This window comes from Nipponia nippon, unplaced genomic scaffold (assembly GCF_047370975.1).
Source record: "Nipponia nippon isolate SJK-2023a ecotype South Korea unplaced genomic scaffold, ASM4737097v1 scaffold_7, whole genome shotgun sequence".
Lineage (NCBI taxonomy): Eukaryota > Metazoa > Chordata > Aves > Pelecaniformes > Threskiornithidae > Nipponia > Nipponia nippon.
In genome coordinates this window covers 13,200,771-13,219,355 of record NW_028262391.1, presented here as the reverse complement: position 1 = coordinate 13,219,355, position 18,585 = coordinate 13,200,771, and the positions used below count along the sequence as shown (strand labels likewise).

The window sequence follows — 18,585 nt, the reverse complement described above, 5'->3', positions numbered from 1 at the left end:
GCTTTGCCCACTCAACAGCAAAGTGTGCTACTGATAACTGCAGAGTGATTTGGACAAACCTGAGGGAAAGTCCATGAGAGGAAGGAATACCTTTCTCAGGCAAATGCCAAGTCATTTCAGACTGAATTCAGGCTTCCAGACTCTTCCTGTGCAAGTCTGTGTGTATGTACAAGCATACATTGGCCATGGAAGGGTCCACAGGAACTTTACTACCCAGTTAGGCACAGAAGCTTTTGGGAGCCAGAAGTCATCTGGGAGAGAAGAGGTCAAGAGACAGATGCCACAGTGTAACATAAGTTTTCATACTTTGCCCATACAAAACAAAAGACAACGCCCAGCCTAAAACCGCTGCCCCCTCACTGAAGAAAAGACTAGTTGCTGTTGGTGAAACCTCTTCAAAGTTAGTTTTTCAATAATCCATTGTGATTTTCTTTAAGACCAGTGAAGGTTATTTATAGATCTCATGGCAAACCCACCATCCACAGCTATTGGAGAGGCAACACTTTGGAGGCAACATTTTCAAAAGTGCTACAGAATCAGATTACTTACTACTAGGAGTTCAAGTCTCATTGTCAAGAGCAGGTTAGTAGACCAAAAAGCAGTAAGTTCCTCAACCATTTACATGCTTTTGAAAATATTTCTCCAGGTCTCAAAGATAATTTCTTTCTCATACCTTGTTCCCCCTCCCCAGGCCAAGAAATTCTGCAACTAATATGGATCAAACCACATATTTTGCAAAAGATATCACCTTAAAAAGTAGAGATATAATAGACTTAAATCCAACTGCAGGCATGGATGTCAATGCTTTACCAGCTAGCTAGTTCATTAAATAAACTGGTATAGTGAATGCTCTACATCTTTAAAGTTAGAATGAACTACTAGAATACTATTACTTAAAGAGTTCAGACTGAAGAGAGCAAATTGATGTGTCCTCCTTGCTGAGAAAAGGCTCAAACATAAGCAAATCCTCTCGTAAACTGGGAACGCTGCACTTTTCAACAAGAAAGCCAAACTGACCTCTAAAATCTCAACATCCTGGAAGAGTAACGGCAAGTTCACTGCATATTATTTCTGGAAAGACAGATACCAGATTTTAAAAATTGCTTCTACCACAACAATCTAACACATGATTACAGACACAAGTACAGGTGTGCACTTCTCTGCTGGGATGCAGACATTGCAGGCAAGGGAGCAAAATGCTCCCCTGCCCCCTCCTGAGAATGCAAAATGGAAGTGTCAAACGCCTCATGTGGAGTTATGCACTCATTTACTTTAAAGACAGAAAGGATTAAATACATCTACATAAAGGAAAGAAAAAGTGTTTAAACAACAATAAAAAAAGATTTAGTGGTATTAATAAAGAACTCCCTTAAACCAGCATGTCACCATTAAAGTAATTAATAGGGCATGCAAGACACTTCAGCGGAAAGTGAGCAGTGCTCACATTAGAGCCTTTTAAGTTTTCACATGACCTCAAGACAGACTACGGCATTTCTGTGCAGAAGTACCCTCTAAAACAGAGATGGGGGCATTCAAGTCTATAAAAAAGTGATTTCAAAATTTATCTGATATGGTCTAAGTCTAAAATGCAAAGGTTAAGGGAATATTAGAAGGGCAATAATTCTACCTGATTAAACTTTTATCTGAAGTGACAATAAAATGTTCAAAATGAATTAAGGATTTTATTAACAGATGCAGAAGCTCTATAAAAGAGTTTGAAATCTAAGTAGCAGAGAGGAGAGGTTTTATGTTTTTTTTTTTTTTTTTTGTCTGGATGGAGGTGATATTGCTATAAAACTTTAATCTTATTGCCATGCCACAGTGAAAGTAAACCTGTCAGAGGTAATAGAGCAAATCAGGACTGCTTTCTCTTCCTTCTCTATGTTGCAAAGGCCTCCAGCATATGAGTAAGAATATGTACATTCTATGTATGGCATTGATACTATAGGTGACAGACATATGTAGACAGGTTATGTGCTGGTGATTCACCTGGACTTCTGCTGGTTGCGATAGTCCCAAGGTGGTAAGTACAGGCAAGTTATATGGACCATTCCAAATGCGTACTGAGCAAAAATTGGTGCTACGCCACCAGGGACTCTTTGGAACATTTCAGCCTTTCGAAAATGGAATTAACTATTTCAGGACTGTTTCAGACATTTCAGTTGTTTATTGCTACATTTGTGTAATAAGAGGATCACATCAATTTCTGAGCCCTTGAACAAATGCATTTCACTACCTTAGGCAAAGTTTAAGCAAGACATAAATCTGTGCAACAGGATACAATACAAGACTTCCGTGAAAATTATTACTAAAAGCAGAGCATATATTACTCAGAGCAGAGCTCAGCTCCATTAGGGCAGTTGAGGCTCAGTAGCATTTGCCAGCCACGATTTAGGCTATCACTAATTTTTCCTTCTGCCTTGCTGCCGCTAAATTCTGGCAACTTGGTTGCCTTGGTGATGGCTGCAGTGTCTGTGGCAGATGCACTGGAAGACATCTTGCAAAGTGGTTTGGCTTTTCCAGGAACTCTTGAGCCTTTTGCATATTGGCAAGAGTGTTGCGATGGTCACCTGGGCCACAGTGGCTAGTCCACCACCCTCTGACCCACCAATGCCAGCAGTGGGCGCAACCTGCCCCTGTCCCACCTTGCATCCTCCATGCAAGGATCCAGGGCTCAGCCTCTCTTGCTCCCTGCAAAGCCTCATCGTGTGCTACCGCTGCCTCTACTTGCAGCTGAGGAGCGAGCCCAGAAAGCAGCTTCAGGGATGCCCGTACCCTTCTTTTGCCCTACGCTACCCATGAGAAAAGCACAGCTCCTAAGAGGAGCAACCGACTGCAAATTGCCAGGGAGACTAGGATGTCAAACAAATATTTTTCTTTTCATAACAGAACATAAATATTTGGCAGCACATTTAAGTTAAAAAGTCTAAAAGTTACTCAAATAGAGTGGAGAACGTTGCTATGATGTTCGTTTGCTTCCTAAAATATGACCAGTCACAGATGGCTTGCTGTAGGAAATATTAAATAAATTTTTAAAAGCGTTGTCTGGCTTTAACACAGATTGCATTTACACAGATACCTCTGTTGGTGGAACACCAAGATGTTGTATTGGTTCAAACACGTCCTTAAACAAAAAACTACATTGTCAGGAGCTAATGGAATATTCATACTTAAAATCTCAATCCCTGATAACATCTGAAAGTTAATTTACATTTCAACACTTCCCCCCCCCGCCCCTTGCTATATTTCCCTTCACAAGCAAGGGAAAATATCCAGGTTTGGTCAGTAGCAACTTTTAGGTTTTGGGCACCATAATCAGTATTTGTTTAGATTTTCAGAATAGTTTGAAAAAAATACCTACATAAAGAGCATTAGGTAACATGAGAATCTGAAAACAACAGAAGGCCACTTTGTGTTAAAGAGTCAAACAGCAAGGATGTAAATACAGTGAGCTGCAGCATTAAACTATCACATGTTAGCAGATTAACTTCAGCAAGGCAATAAAAATCAAAACAATACAATGATCTTTTCCAATACCCACTGTCTGCAGGAGCACATTCCTACGGTGCCTGAAGGCGCCTATCAAATCCCTGCTTTATACCTGAAACCAAAAGATGTTACAAGGGTTCCTAGTTTGGTTTTCTTCCCCCATGAAGCTCCATTTTTGACAACAGCGAAAGCTTTTGGAAACATGGCCATGTAGCATAAAGATTGACACCAGTTTCCGATTCCCTGCACTTACTGAACTGCCTCAGAGCTGGATGGTAAGTCTGCTCAGAGGTTTACAGCATCGGGTTGCTGTGAAAAACCCACGTAGTGCTTTCATGTCAAACGTTTGTCAGGGAATAGCAGCCAGTGAAAAGCAGGGGCAACACTGTACGGATCTCATCACTCATTTTAAACCATCCAGACGCCCCACCAGCTCCACACTCACTGATGTGCATGGTCCCATCGCTGCCTTGGCTTGTACAGATGGTCCTCACAGGGATGGGTGCAGGCACAAGGACTGCAGGTCTCACTGGCCACATTAACCAACGTGCTCTCTGCTCCTGTGAAATCTGCTACCTACCAGTGCACAATAATGTCTTGTCCCCAGCAAATGCTACAGCACCAGAGTTGAGCTATAATCTGGTCTTCCTTCTGCCCAAAATACCCCAGTGGATGATCTGCCTCTACTGTCAATATTGTACTTGGCCCGCAGCTTTATAATCAATGCAGCTGAGAAAAACCAACATACTTGCAATTTGCTTTGACCCTCCATGAGCACCAAACACTCACCATACTCTTAGAATCAATAAACTTTTTCTCCTGTCATCATTCATGCTTGTTGCGCTTTCCCTAAACTGGCGTGATTTTGTTTTTTCCTAACCAGAAATCTACCAAGCCTACTGGGGTTTGTGTGTGTGTGCGATGGCAAGTTCAACAGTTTCCTCTACTGCAAACATTGCACGCAGGCAAACTGATGTCCTGGAGTGAAGAAACAGAGGCAGGACGCTAGAGGGAGGATCGAGTCACAGACTGAGCTTTTGCCAGAGCAAATTCCTTGGAGTGTGGCTTCACCAAGGAGACGGCTGAAGTGGCACGCTGCAAAAGCCCGCTCGCCTCCCCAGCGCTCAGGCTTGCAAATCGCTGTCTGGACCAAAGTAAGAGGGCATCTGGAATCAGAGAGCGACCGAGACAAGACTTTCTGTTCTCTGCAAGGCTGCTAAGGGGAAATCATACCTGCTAAATCCAAACACCCCTTCCAGGACAGATTCAGCTCTGTTACTGGAAGGTATCACAGCCTGGCTGCAAGGCCTATGCTTTACCAGCAGCTCTGCTAGCATAGGATCAGTGGTGCAAAATAATAAAAAAGATTTGCTAGAAATGTTAACCCTGTATTTACTTCAGTGAGTTCTGATTTTATCATCTCTGGACACTGTGCAGCACTTTGACATCACTGCATTAGGAAGGACAGAGCAAACTCAATAATACATGGATCTGATGGAAACACACACCTAAATTACAGGCCCTATTTCAAATAAATCACAGCCTTTCCAAAATAATTGTCTTCAGCAGTTTGAATTGACAAATAACTATGTGGGGCTACAAGCAAGCAGTAGGACTTCATGGAAGGGAACACAGTCATGGTACCTCCTCCCCTCCCACGTTTTCCAAGAGCCCTCACTCAGCTTTCAGCTACTCATTCATATTCATGCCCAGTCCCTAAACAGCAGTGATTTGAGGAGGGGAAGAAAAGAAAGGTAGCTCCTTCACTTGAAGATCTTTCCAGGCGGAACTGCAACTAGGCAGAATATTAGGATGTGGAAAACCTGAGCTGTATGCTGCAGGCCGTGTTTGTGGTCCTGGACAGGTCACTCGAGCTCAGAACTGGAGGAAACAGGGCCAGAAAAGACCCCCGGGTCTGCCCCTGCCTAGAGAAGGCTTGACTGGATCTTAACTGTTCTTTACAAATGGCTGCCCCACCTGTCCTTGAAGGCTTCCAGCAATGGAGATCCATGCCCTAAACAAACTGCATTTAATCTTCTTGGGGTCAGTTCTCTATCTGCAACATGGAGGCAATGCCACTGCCCTTCCCCCCGTCCACTTGCTGCTGTTTGCCAGGAAGGTTTTTAGAGGCAGAGGCTATCGCCTATCATTCACTGACACACCACAATGGGAGTTTATTACAGTGGGATCTCTAGATGCTACTCAGGTAGCAAAGTGTGAAAGCAGCAAATAGTTTGCTGAGAAGGTGGTGAAGTACAACTGAAAGAAAAGCAAAGATGAACACTACAAACATTAGATGTGGCTTGCCATTTAATACCCATCCACACTTGACCGCAAATGAGGAAGATTTTCTCACTACTACAAAGATGCTGGTGCATAAGACTTTATTCTTTCCTTATAAGGCATTTCTGCTAGCTTTCAAAGGCAGACAAGAGTTGGACTACCTTCTAAAGGGAAAGCTCAACGCACAGCTTGAAGTCATTGCTAAATGACTTCACCATCCCCTCTGCTGTAGTACGATCCATAAGCAGATGTATAGTCAGGAGCCATAAAATCCCACTGGTCCTGCAGAAAGGGAGACTATTTTCTTCCTAAGAATATACAGTTGGTCAGTGGAATTCACCTTGTGAGGTGAGAAATTCACTGAATGGCAGCAGCTGGTCCTTCACAACATCATCTTATTTCAGCTACACTAAGAACTCCCTCCACAAAGTTTCCCATGGTATAGTTTTTCTAGATTATACATGTCAAATCAATGCTCAGTTCATATAATCAAATATGAAAAATGCCTCCAATTATAAAAGTGCAAGGCAGAGACAAGAAGACAATTCATGTTGTTATGGCTGCTAACACATACAGGAGGAAAGATACAGATTCTAGCAAGCCATCACAAAAGTCTCAAGCAAGCCCAGGTGTGGAGGAGCCATCTTCACCTAATAAGGACACATTCTTAAAGATGGACCATGGAGAGGAGTGGGAAACTATCCATCCATCCCTTGCAAAACTCTGAGCTACCAAGATATCACTGAACTAGTTAATCGGCACTTCATGCCCAATCTTCCAACACAGATGTATCTTTTAAGATGCTGTCCAGCACTGTGGTGACTTTTCCAAAAACATCCCTCTCATAACAGTGCTATCATTGGTACCATCAAGTTGCTTTACCTCCACAGTCCATAGCTGGTCTTCCAGTTCCAGCAACAGTTCGCTCAGCTTTCTGGAAAGTCAATTATACCAAGGTGTGGCCTGATCCTCTCACTATCTACTTCAACATCAATCAGCTGCATTCGCAACAGTCAACACCATGAAGGCAAACAGCAACTATAGATTGAAAACAGGGTGCACTATCTCTTTAATCCCATCAAGTGATTTGGGCAAGTTAGCCAAGCACATCCTGCTGCATTGATAAAAAGAGTAATTTCATCCTCTAAGCCACCCTCAGCAGACAAGTGTGCGGTCTCACTCAGAGAATCCTCCACCAAGGTGAGCCCAGTGCAAATCTTGGCAGGGCTTACGCTCTCATGTCTTCTAAGAGCACTAGGAATTCTTCCTCTTACAGCTTTAGTTTGTAGACTTCTTGTTCTGTCCTTGCTGGACAGCAAGATGAATTGTCCCTGTCCTCTTTGATATGAGCCTTTCAGTCTCCACAGAGGAGTTCCTATATAGCATACCTCATCACCTCATGGTATGCCTTCTCCCCTTTCTTTATAATTCCAGTTTAGAAAGGAGGTTATTGACCCCTGCCCCGCCCCCCCCCCCCCCCCGGAACCTTTTCCTCCTGTCTAGTGACAAAGAGGCACGACTCACCCCCTATAACAGCTCATAGGCCACTGAAAAAACAGATGCAGGCTTCAGGAGGGTCAGCTAAGTTCAGCATCCGTCCCAGTTTTGACGGAAGCTGCTTCATTGACATATTCTTTCACACACACGCGTTTCTGTACCTCCTAGACTTGGACTCCTGGAAGCTCCAGGTGCAGCTTATGCAATAGCACCCCATCCTCCTCTATTTTATGCCCTGATTGCACAAGACCATTTACCACTCATAGTAGCACTGAGCTTATGGCCACCACTCCTCCCCCAGCTTCCATCTGTATTTTTTAGATCAACTGTTGCTAGGTGGTATTAATAGAAGGGGCTGTTACACTCTTAAAGGATTTATTCATTTTTCAGTTTTACAAGTGATGATCAGTTTACCAGGAATGACAGTCTTCCCTTGCCATTATTTTTTCCCAAAGAAGTTACCATTTGGGCCTAGACTAGCAACATCATCAAAGCTAATAATCAACAGGATTAAAACATGCCTGTAAGCAAACCAAAACTCTGGACCTGTTTTGTGTCTGCTGTGCCCACGGACCTCTTCTGTTGTGGGTAAGAAACACCCAGGGCAGGAGCCCGCTGCTGCCTGGTGCAGCCAAGCTGCATCTCTCCGCTACAGCAGCCGAGACTTAATGCTTTTAGATCCACGGGTCATAGGTTCAGCTCACTGCTGCTGATGACTCACACAGGAGCACCGAACTAAAACTAGCAACAGCAGCTTTTTTTCTAGGAGAGGACTGAAGAAGAGCATTGATCTCAATGAAATATTTCGAGGGCAGAAAAATTCCACCACATAAAGAGTGCGTGACTTCTCTTTAGTTTATTTTATATTTTTGTTCCAGTTGTCATTTTGAATTCAAACTCTTTGGAAAGCAGGCATAATAGTCTTAATGATCCCATTGAGCAGTTTAAATTCAAATTGTGGAGCACTCGCAATACCATGCTGGCAGCACTTTCCATAAATTACTCTCAAATTCAATACGTTGCTTGACAAAAACAAGAATAAAGGGCTTTTTACTTTAAAAAGAAGAAAACTTGTATCATAAAAAAAAAAAATCTTTAAATTATAGTTTCTCTTTTCTGGTCCAATTTAAATTGTTACATGGTTGCTAAATTAGTGCTGTAATCTCTGCTTACAAATTGCAGAACTATTTTTAAAAATAGATGTAATTTTACTGCAGGGATCAACCTTACATTTTAAACCGTATATGCTAGAGGTAGTTGCTCTTGCACAGCTTTCAAGCAACCACACTCCTGTGCGCACACAGGGTGAGGCTTACAATACGAACCGCACTGAAGCTGACAGCAGTTTTACCAGAGATTTCAATGGGCACAAATTGAGTTAACACTGACATTTCAGAATTATTAGCAAACTTAAGCTTTCCCAGGATGCTCCATAGCACCAGTGGCTCTAGTCATACCATTTCCTAAAACACCAGCATTTCTCTTGTGTTCTGGTCTGAACTATCTTCTCCTACTGAACTACAGCCTCTGATAGGCCAGGAAGGTAGAAGCTAGTAAGAGAGAGAAACCCTGAAGATATGGGTTTTTTTTGCTCGCAAAACAAACAAGCAGGGGAAAAAGAGTGGAGCACTATGATCCTGAGTTTAAAGCTGGGGAACAGCAGTGATCAGGGCATGACGTCCATGCACAATTCTTCCCCCTTCAAACACTTCCACAGCTTCAGTACTACGGAAAGACGAACCTCACCCTGCAAAATCCTTGTAAGTCATCTTTGGGGTAGGGTTTAAGATCATGTCCTCAATGTCTCACAGCACGCAGCAGGAACAGGAAACCTCGATGCCTGGGTCTCCATAGGGCACTGCAGAGTATACCCACCGCCTTCCCCTACTCTAGCTAGACAGACAGGAGACAGTTTTTTTCCTCTCCTTCAACTGCTCATCATTTCTAGCCCACCACTTCTCCGAGCTCTCTTTCATCTGACCCTGGCTATTTCTGCTTTGCTTGGTTAGTTATTTCTGCTTTCTCGTCCCCTTCCCCATCACACCATGGTCCTTCCCTCAGGGCCCAGTGCTGGGTCACATTGACTTGGACACAACAGAAGAAACCCTCAGAGGCCAGGAGCATCTGCAAGATCTTTCTGCGCTAACTGCAAGTGCTCAGCACCTCTCATCCTCAGAGAGTTTATCTCCAACTGCCAGGAAAGGGGATAAAGAATGGAGGAAAATTTCCACATCACAGAGAAAGTCATCGGGACATCAAAGAACATCCCATTCACAAAACAGCAGCATCACTCTTGCCAGGCTGGCGTGTCTGGTTAACCTTGTGTTCGGTCCTTATGATAATACAGTATTTGGAAAGCAGACAGCTGGCACTGCTCGAACATCTTTCTCTTCAATCTTTTATAACAACGGTTCCACTGATATTACTCTTAACCTTTTCTCTGCACTGAGCCCAGCGCTAAAATCTCTTCAACTACTCAGAGGAAGCAAACCAAATTTTTTTTGTCAGTAATTTGCCCTGTAAGGGAGGGGAAAAGTATACTGATAACATACTGCAGACACAGCATTCATCATGTGTACAGCAATATGCTGGTTACACTGGAAACCCTATCATGATATTTCAGATGTTACTTGACTGTCGTAATGACTAGGAGACATCTGTCTCCTATTTACACTTTATTTTTTACAGTTGCTTCTAGTTCAGCAGAAGTGTCTTAATGGAGAAGACTGGTACTCTTTTAGAAATAACATTAATAATGAAAGAATCCTTGGATGCAGAGCAAAACCAGCAAACACATTGGCAACAGAACTCGCTGCATTCATAAGATGTAACAGGAAATGATAGTGACCAGATTTTGGGTAAGGGGATTTTTGTGTGAAAAATTAACTCTGGTACTCAAATTCCCATTAGGAAAAATATTTTTTTAAACAAGTGATGGATCTCCTTACATGTTAATTCAGACTTTTGGGGAATTTCATCTTAAATGGGTCACTGATAAATAAAACCAGAAACAAAAACAAAAAACCCCAACCCTCCTGCAGGTTATTTAGGCTTGGTATTGACTAACAAGTAATTAAATACAGCTCTCTGCAGTAATCTTAATTTTTTTTTAATACAGTAAGTTTTACTCCACCACAACTAAGAAGAGTCACATAATAAACTGAGATTAGCCAATTCTAACTGCTGAAAAACATGTATTTTTATTTTTGTGCATAGTTTTTATGCATGTACAGCCACAAGTCACACAAGGGAATCATTAAAAAAAAAATCAAAGAATTCATGAATTTATATATCACGACCAGGCAAATACTATAGTTCATTTTATTTATATAAATGAAGCAGCTTGGCCTAATGGCTTGCATAATAGGTCAAGTTTTGGACTTGGGGAAGTGGGGATGTGTGCTAGAAATCAGTGTGAATTAGGCAGACCAGTAAACAAGCTTCATTGAATTACTCAGATTTATACCAGCTGAGAATCCTGTTTTCTCAGCTTGCCACAGCCATGGATTAGCTGTGCAATCTTGGTCTAGTCACACAGGCTCCACCTTTCATAGGAATTCAGGTCCACAGGAATCTGAGTCTGGGTCCTTCAGTCCCATTGATTTCCTACAGAGCTAGGGCTCCAAGTGTCCAAGTTATTTTCTGATAATGGGACTTGGGAAAGCTCAAAAAAAAAAAAATCAGAGGCCACAATTCAGCAAAGTCCTTAAGCACAGGCTAGATTTTAAGCAGGTCATTAACTCTCATTGACTTCAGTATGACCGCATCATACATCTGAAGGCAAAAGCATTCAGATTGCACCTCAGAAATTTAAGGGCCCCCAATCCATTTGGAAGAACAACTTGCAAGCCTAGCTCAGGCCCTCAGTGTACTTAGGCACTCATCACCCTACTGAAGCCAATGCAGACCTCATTTCATTGAAGAAAAAAAAAAAAAAATCAATGAGAGATGCTCTACAACACAAATTCCTCAGGCCTAAAGCCAATAGCATGGCAGGTGCCTAGATCCCTTGTAGATCTGGCTTTCAGCACAACAAAGTCCTGAGCTTTCTGAAGGGTATTGAGACTTAGGCTCCCAACACTTGTTTCTTCTACATTTAAGAGTTTAATGTGTGCTTGGATGTTTTTTTTTCTTTGCTGCATCAGATTGCTAGATTCCTGCTTTCCATTTCCCACTCACAGTACCAGCTGTCCAGCCACACGTACGTAGCCCCATCACCATCGCCATCCTTTCCCCTGCATGTGCAGCAGCAGATGGATCCAGACGTGTTTTGGGCTAAGTCCATACCAGGTTTTTGTGGACTGCATGGATAAACATTTAAAGGCCCCTTCTGGTTATATAAAAGAAAGCTATTAAACGTTTACTCTTTCCTCTGTACTGGGAGCTGCAAAGCCGTATCACAGAACATACAAATGCAGATGCAACCAGGCAATTATCATTCCTTTATCCCTTAAATAGATAGAAGATAAATTTGAAAGAAAATGAGGAACAGAATCCTTCTCCCTTTCCCTTTTTATCCTTTTATCTCCCAATGTAGGAAGTTTACTGAACCCTTGCCAACAATTCACTCAGGCTAATGAAGTGTATAAGTAACAGGATTAAATAATCTTAAACCATTACTACAGTGGGTAATGCAGATGTTTTCACAAACTAAAGCAGATGAGTGGTGAAGAATGTGTGCTTGATTTAAAAAAGAGGAAAAGAAAGTATCAATCTGCAAGCAGATGAAGTCAACTCCAGCCTGAAGTCAACGAAACATTTAATTCCAGTTACATAAAGTTGCTCCAATCGTATTATGAATGCACCTTCCTAAAGTCTGCAGTGCTTTGCACATGATCAAACTTGCCACAAAATTAACCTTAAATTTTTTATGGTGCAATCATTTTAGTGCAAACAAAAATGGAAATGGTTTAAAAGGTACATATTCCATCAAAAGATCATTTAGTTTTTAAAACCCAATTAGCAAGGCCCATATATCACTGCCACTGTAAATAAGACAGAATCTTCCCATTTTATACTCAATATTTCAGCAATAATCCCGCTGCAAAGGCTCTGCAGAAACAGAAGGAATAATGGGATATTGGTGGCATTTTCAGAAATACATATTATTGCTTTAATTATTATTAGAATGCCAGAAATGTCAAGAAAAGCATCAATTTTTACTTTCAGAAGTGCAAATCCAATTCTGGAAAGGTCTCAGGTCCAGTGTTTATAAAAAGAACTCTGCATTGGAGGTTTAGAGAAAGACCTATCAAAGCTTTAAGAATGTTTAGGCACTTTTCTCATTCTAAATTACAAGGATTATCCGCTATATACTGTATGCTAAGGTCACACCAAGGTAAGGCCTCAGGCACCTTATGTGATGTTTCTTTAATTTGCAACTGTGCAACTGGTTCCAGCTAGCTCTTATGGGAGCCTTTTAAAAGGTGCAGCTCCTCAGAGCAACTGTTAATTGTTTGCTTTAAAAGCTTGTTGGAAGCATGAAATGAAATTTTAGGGCAAGGTAAGCATCAAAGATATCCAATCCAAAGACCTTTAGATCAGCAGGACTTCCATCAAGCAATGCAAAGGTCTTGATTTTAGAAGTTTTAGTGCTATCTTGCATCCCACCTCCTTAATCTTAGTGGGCACCACAGTCTGTAAGCGTTTTGGTATCAGGTTTCTCAACACAGAAAGCTTCCGAGAGCAACACTACCACTTAAAAATCACTGTGTAGCCTGCTCCTTACAGAGCTGAAATAATCACAAAAAGCATGTTTCCTGTGCTTTGGCCACTTCATTTCAGAGATAGGTTAGACCAGGAAATGAAATTCACCCAGAAGCTGAAAAGATCAGAGTTCTTCTGAAGAGCATGGAAAAACCGGTGCTCACAGTACTGCCATGGGATTGTCAGGTTTTAACTGTAAGGCAACTGTACAGCAGTGAAAGAAATCAATCTTTCCAATGTCTGTGCATTAAAATCAGGGTGCAAAGAAGAATGGGTACTTACAATATAGCAGGGTTCACAGTAGGCCTTCTTCTCCACTGCATAGAAAGGCTGTCCCCTCAGCTTGTTGTTGCACATCATGCAGGTGAAGCACTCCACGTGAAAGACCTGGTCCATGGCTGTGCAGCCGGTGCCTTCCCCAACAACATTCTCCCCACAGCGGGCACAGCGGCCTGTCACCAAAGGGAAAGGACATGAGTCAGAGCAAGCTCCTGGTCTCAACTGCAGAGAAGGTCTTCCCACACACCTGTGCTGCATAGCAGGTAAGGGGGACACAGCAGCTCAGTCAACAGAAGAGCAATTTGTGCCACTGCTGGCAAAGATCCAGCACCACTGAAAGGCACTCTGGTGCTGGCTCATATGAAAAGATCTAGGAAGGCCTGAAACTGGCTCCCAAGACTGCACTGATATAAATTCTACTGCTACTGCTGCTAGGCAGTGATCATTGTAAGGAGTCTGAGCCCCAGATGCAAACCATTCTGTTATCATCTAACCCAGCTATATAGTCATCCTCAGCTCCTCAGTTAGATGGGATAAACCTGTGCCTAAAGCCTTGCCTCCACATGAAAGAATTTTGTGGTAGGATGCCTCGTAAAGCTGCCTGGTGGCAGCGCAATTGTTACCATTTAAAGAGTAGTTTTTGCTTGTACAGCTTAAACCAATTCCCTCAATGGAGCCAATTACACTGGCAAAAGGATTTCACTTTTTATGCTTTTTCCAGTATAGCAGTATCAATCCTCATGCTTTTGCTAACGTGATGATGCTGAGCTAGTTGGTATTTTAAATAAAAAGTAGTAGCTAAAGACTGAGTGATTACAAGGAGTGCAATATCATCTTTTACATGGAAAAATGACTTCTCTGTTTGAAGATTAATACGGATTAAGATATTGTGTCTATTTAAAGCACAGAAACTATTCCTCAAGAAACAAATGTGTGGATACTTTATTCTTACCATCCTTCAAGAAAGGTGTATCAAAAGCTGCTAGTATGGACTCTAAGTAAAGACAAGATCTAAGAGCTCTGTCTGTTTCTGAAAAAGGTTCCTAATGCCACATACAAATACATAACACACAAAAAAATCTGTGCACACACACACACACATAAAAAAGGCTTGCTGCCTTGTTCAGATTGTTGTTGAAAATGTTATGTGGCAGATAGATTTAAAGTGAAGACAGGATTTCAAAGAAAGAGGGTTTCTTAGATCATGGGAAAGACATTTTTCTAGGGAAGATTGTGGTGCAGAGATGATGATACTCATATATGCGTATACAAATATTATCTCCCTAATAATAATTAAATAATCCAGCAACGACACGATGTTCTCTCATACCACAGTCTGTGTTTATTGGCCTTTTCAAACAAATACTGCAAAACTTCCTAAAAGGACCTGGACATGCCTCATCATCCCAACAGCAGGACTGCTGTCCTTGCGCAGTGCAACATCAATGTCCTTGCACTCACAACTTCTTCCCTGCCTGTCCCAGACTCCAATAGGCTACGTCCAGGGAACAAAGCATGTAAGCTACTTTTGGATCTCTCAGGATGCAGCAGGATGATATATACACACATTTTAGATATATTAGGAAAGCTTGGAAACGAACCCAGATCATTCTAATTTGCTACAACGGCATAACCATAGTTGGCATTATACAGGACAGACAGTTCCTGACTCAAACAGCTCCCAGTCTGAGCAATGTGGAGAGAAAAGTCACCAGATAAATCCAGACAAGCCTGGAAACCCTCCAAAAAGGAATTAATAATGTTGTTTTTATACTTCACTTTCTTTAGCACTTGTTATTAGCATTTTGATTGACAGCGTTGTGCTTTAATCACTCCACTGTAATGCTTCTTGTGAGGACTCCTTTTTCATGAGCAGAGAAGGAATGCAGGATTCCCCGCATGGTGGTGAGGCTACAGAGCATGGGGGAAGAACGGAAAAAAACATGAGGACTAGCAAGAAGAAGAAAAAAAATGCCACTGGAGAGAACCACAGGAGCAGTACTGCTCTGGGAAGGAGGCAGAAGAAACCTACTGTATACACTACAGGAGTTGCACGTACAACAGGAGAGCACTGCTTGGTCCTGTGTGCGGACAAGACCGAGCGTGCTCCGGGGCCTTCTCCAAACTGCTCATGTAGCTGGGCTGTAATATGAAGAGACGTCTGGGGACTAGTTAATATCTCTATATATAAAACATGAAATTGAAAGCCATTAGTGTATTACTTTACACAGTGTTTTTCCAGAGGGAATATTCTGCTGAAGAATTTATTTTCCCTGGTGTGCCATTCTGTGATCATCCGGTATTATTTTTATGAGGCATTTGGACATGGAATAATGTAGTGTCTATGCAAACACTTCTCAGCTTTCTTTGTTAACATCTGAGTGGAACATGTGGGAATCTTTTCTTGTCCTTCTCCTCACATTCATAATTTAGCTAGCTCTTGTATACTTCAACATTTATCTTCCTTTTTCACCAAGGCATCTCTCCATTTGCTGGAGAAGCTGTCTATATGTAGACCATACTTTTGGCTGTACTTCTTGTGTCAGGAGACCTGGGTCTGTTTCCTAGCTCAAATATATACTCTTGTGATTTCTGGCAAATCGCTTGGTGTCTTTGTACCTCTGTCCTCTCTTTGACCAAAGGGCATAAAGAGATCTTCTCTGCCTCCCAAAGGTGCCCTGAGGCTACCTTCCTGCACGGCTCCGAGGCATTCCCCAACTAGACTGCTGGTGGCCAGGTACAAACCAAAGAGCAGCACAACAGAAGTCTTGGCCAACTTCTCCCCTTGAAGTTGGTATTTCCTTAGGCTTTCCTTCCTCTTTCTGGGTTTTTCCACAGAAGATTCCCATTCAGGCAGTGACAGACTTAACCCATCTACATTTATGAGAAGTCCAGCTTCTGCTATTATGTACACAGACAGAAATGCTCCTGTAAACTCTCACACAGGAAAGCTTAAAGAAAGCTTCCTTTTTCATAAGTTTATATGCAAATTGTAACACTGTGGCCTGGAGCAAACCATGTTTTTCATGAGACATGGCCACTCCAGTGAGAATCAAAACACAAGCTCTGTGCCTAGCACCACCCCCAACTGACTCACTCGCCTGAAGGGTAAAAGCAAGTAAGCCAAAATATTCAAATTTGGGAGCTTACAGTTAGGTGGTTGGATCCATGTAAAGGCACGCAGGCAAATACACAACCGATCTGGCTTGCAGTGATGCAGCCATTAGCGGCTACACCTTCTGCAGACTTTGGTGCAACCTGGGAACTCACGAGACTTGTGTAAAACCAGGTCTCTTCCCCCGACTCCTGTGCCTCGCTCAAATTTGGTTGAAAATGGCTATTAGTTTCAAGTGTTACTGGTGAGGGAGGAACTGACAAACAGAGAGGCACATGCACACAGGCAGTGCGATTGCACAAGCCTCATTTCCTTAGAAAACCAGAAAAACCCCACTAAAAACAATGTATCTATCATTATGCCTGATAAAAACAAAACAAAGGTCTGCTTTTCCTGTGTGCCAATTACCAACAGCGAAGGTATTTGTGGTCGGACTCACCACAATTAAGTGCCCACACATGTTCCCCATTTTAATATTTTCACACTGGTTGAAATAACCCAGTCCGTTGTGTGCAGAATACCCATGAGTGAATACAGAACAAGTTGCACTGCTTATTGGGAAAGAAGTGGCAAAGGCAAAGCAAGACTCAAGAACAAACAGATTGCACAAAAAAAGATTACACAAATAATCTAAGAGAAAAATAGCAGGCAGCGTATTACAGTAGAAACATAGAACAACGTGACCCATTTGCTTCCCACAGAGACAAACAGCACTTAAAAGGCAGCTTAAAGACAAAGGACAAAATTAGTACTAAACTGCATGAAGATGAAACTATGTCATTTCAACATTCTTCTTTTGCCCCTTCAGCCCTTTTTAGGTCCTTTTTCAAGATCATTTCAGCGAAACTAGAAGGTGATACGTTGGCGGCAAGCCTGGGAGACTGGAGTCCTCTATTTTTGCGTGAAAGAGGTTCATAACCTTGGCCGTGACCTTCCTTCAGCCTAGCCTGGCTGCCACGTGTTGGTCTTACCTTGGGGGGACATACAGAGGTGCCTACAGAGGCTTCCCTGCTGAAACTGCTGGAAATGCCATCATTATTGAGTGGATCACACGGAAACACTTCAGCAGCTGAAAGAACACATCAGCTACTATACTTTATTCTGAAATCTCCTCATTTACTGTCTTCTGTTGTATAAAAAATTTGAAATATTGCAAATCTGAAGGAAGAGGGGCAAGGGAGGAGAGGAGCTCATATTGCACGTGATGCCAAATTCTAACTTCTCGTTATTTTATTACTATTATTACATGTTTCTTGCTTATACCACCACAGATCCTGGCTGCTTAGCCCTGTTGTGCTGGGTATTGGACAAACACAGAATACAAAGGAGGGCCCGACTGCAGGAGTTTATAATCTAATACAAGCAATAACAACTGAGTATAGATAGAAAATACAAAGAAGCAATCAGACAAAACCGGTCAGCAAGGAAAACTGTGGTCTCAGCACTCTAAATGTTTTACTATTGACAAGGAGTTTGTAGATAGCCCAGCAAAGGAAAAGGTTAAGGAAGAATTTGAAAGAGGATCCGGAGGGAGTTTGAGGGAAGTTTAATGGGATGCTTCTGAGGAAAGGACAAAGACAGCACAAAAGGGAATGTAAGTGCTTGAAGATTGAACATAGACACCTGCAGACGGGAAGGATGAGTTGATATGTCACTGGAGAATACTCGAGGAGAAAAGGGTGGGAATAGGTCATTACAGGCCATACAAGTAAAGACAAGAAGCTTCCGTTTGATATGATGCAGAAATTAAACCAGAGGAGAGATTAAGAGGCAGGAATGATCTGGCCTAATTTACAAGCTAGGGAGTGATTTCTGCAGCTCAATTCCAGTTGAGCATGAAAAGGGAGAAATTGCATTTTTAGAAAAGCGTGTTGCAGAGATTCAAGGTCACTGGAGCTTGGATGCAGGTTTTATCTGTGAAGATGAACAGGAAAGGCCATAATCTGGGCTGTTACTCAGCAAGATTCTTAAGATTTGGCCAGAGCCTGGGCGTGATCTGGAGATGAGGAATTAGATACCGGGTGTCCAACCTTATCTGGGACATGAGTCACTTTTAAATGTCAGATTAAGAATGTGAGCCAATCAGACAAACATCTACCACTGAAGATGGATGATGGAATAGGTACATGCCATACTAATGCTTATGGCATAATATTCCGATAGCAATCACACTGGAGCCAAATACAGAGGTAACATCGCTCCATCCAGCTAGCTTG

At 42.2% G+C, this 18,585-nt stretch overlaps 1 protein-coding gene across 11 annotated transcripts in view; it reads right to left on the bottom strand.

Moving 5' to 3' along the window:
• Window positions 1-18,585, bottom strand: part of LPP (LIM domain containing preferred translocation partner in lipoma) — a 353,105-nt gene that overhangs the window by 46,338 nt on the left and 288,182 nt on the right. For all 11 annotated transcript variants that reach the window (XR_015700425.1, XM_087739193.1, XM_087739197.1 and 8 more), the window contains one exon: window positions 13,258-13,427. Coding sequence is in view for 10 of the 11 variants with exons in the window: in XM_087739193.1 (XP_087595319.1) it covers window positions 13,258-13,427 (170 nt within the window). In the remaining variant the exon portion in view is untranslated. The remainder of the gene's footprint in view (window positions 1-13,257; window positions 13,428-18,585) is intronic.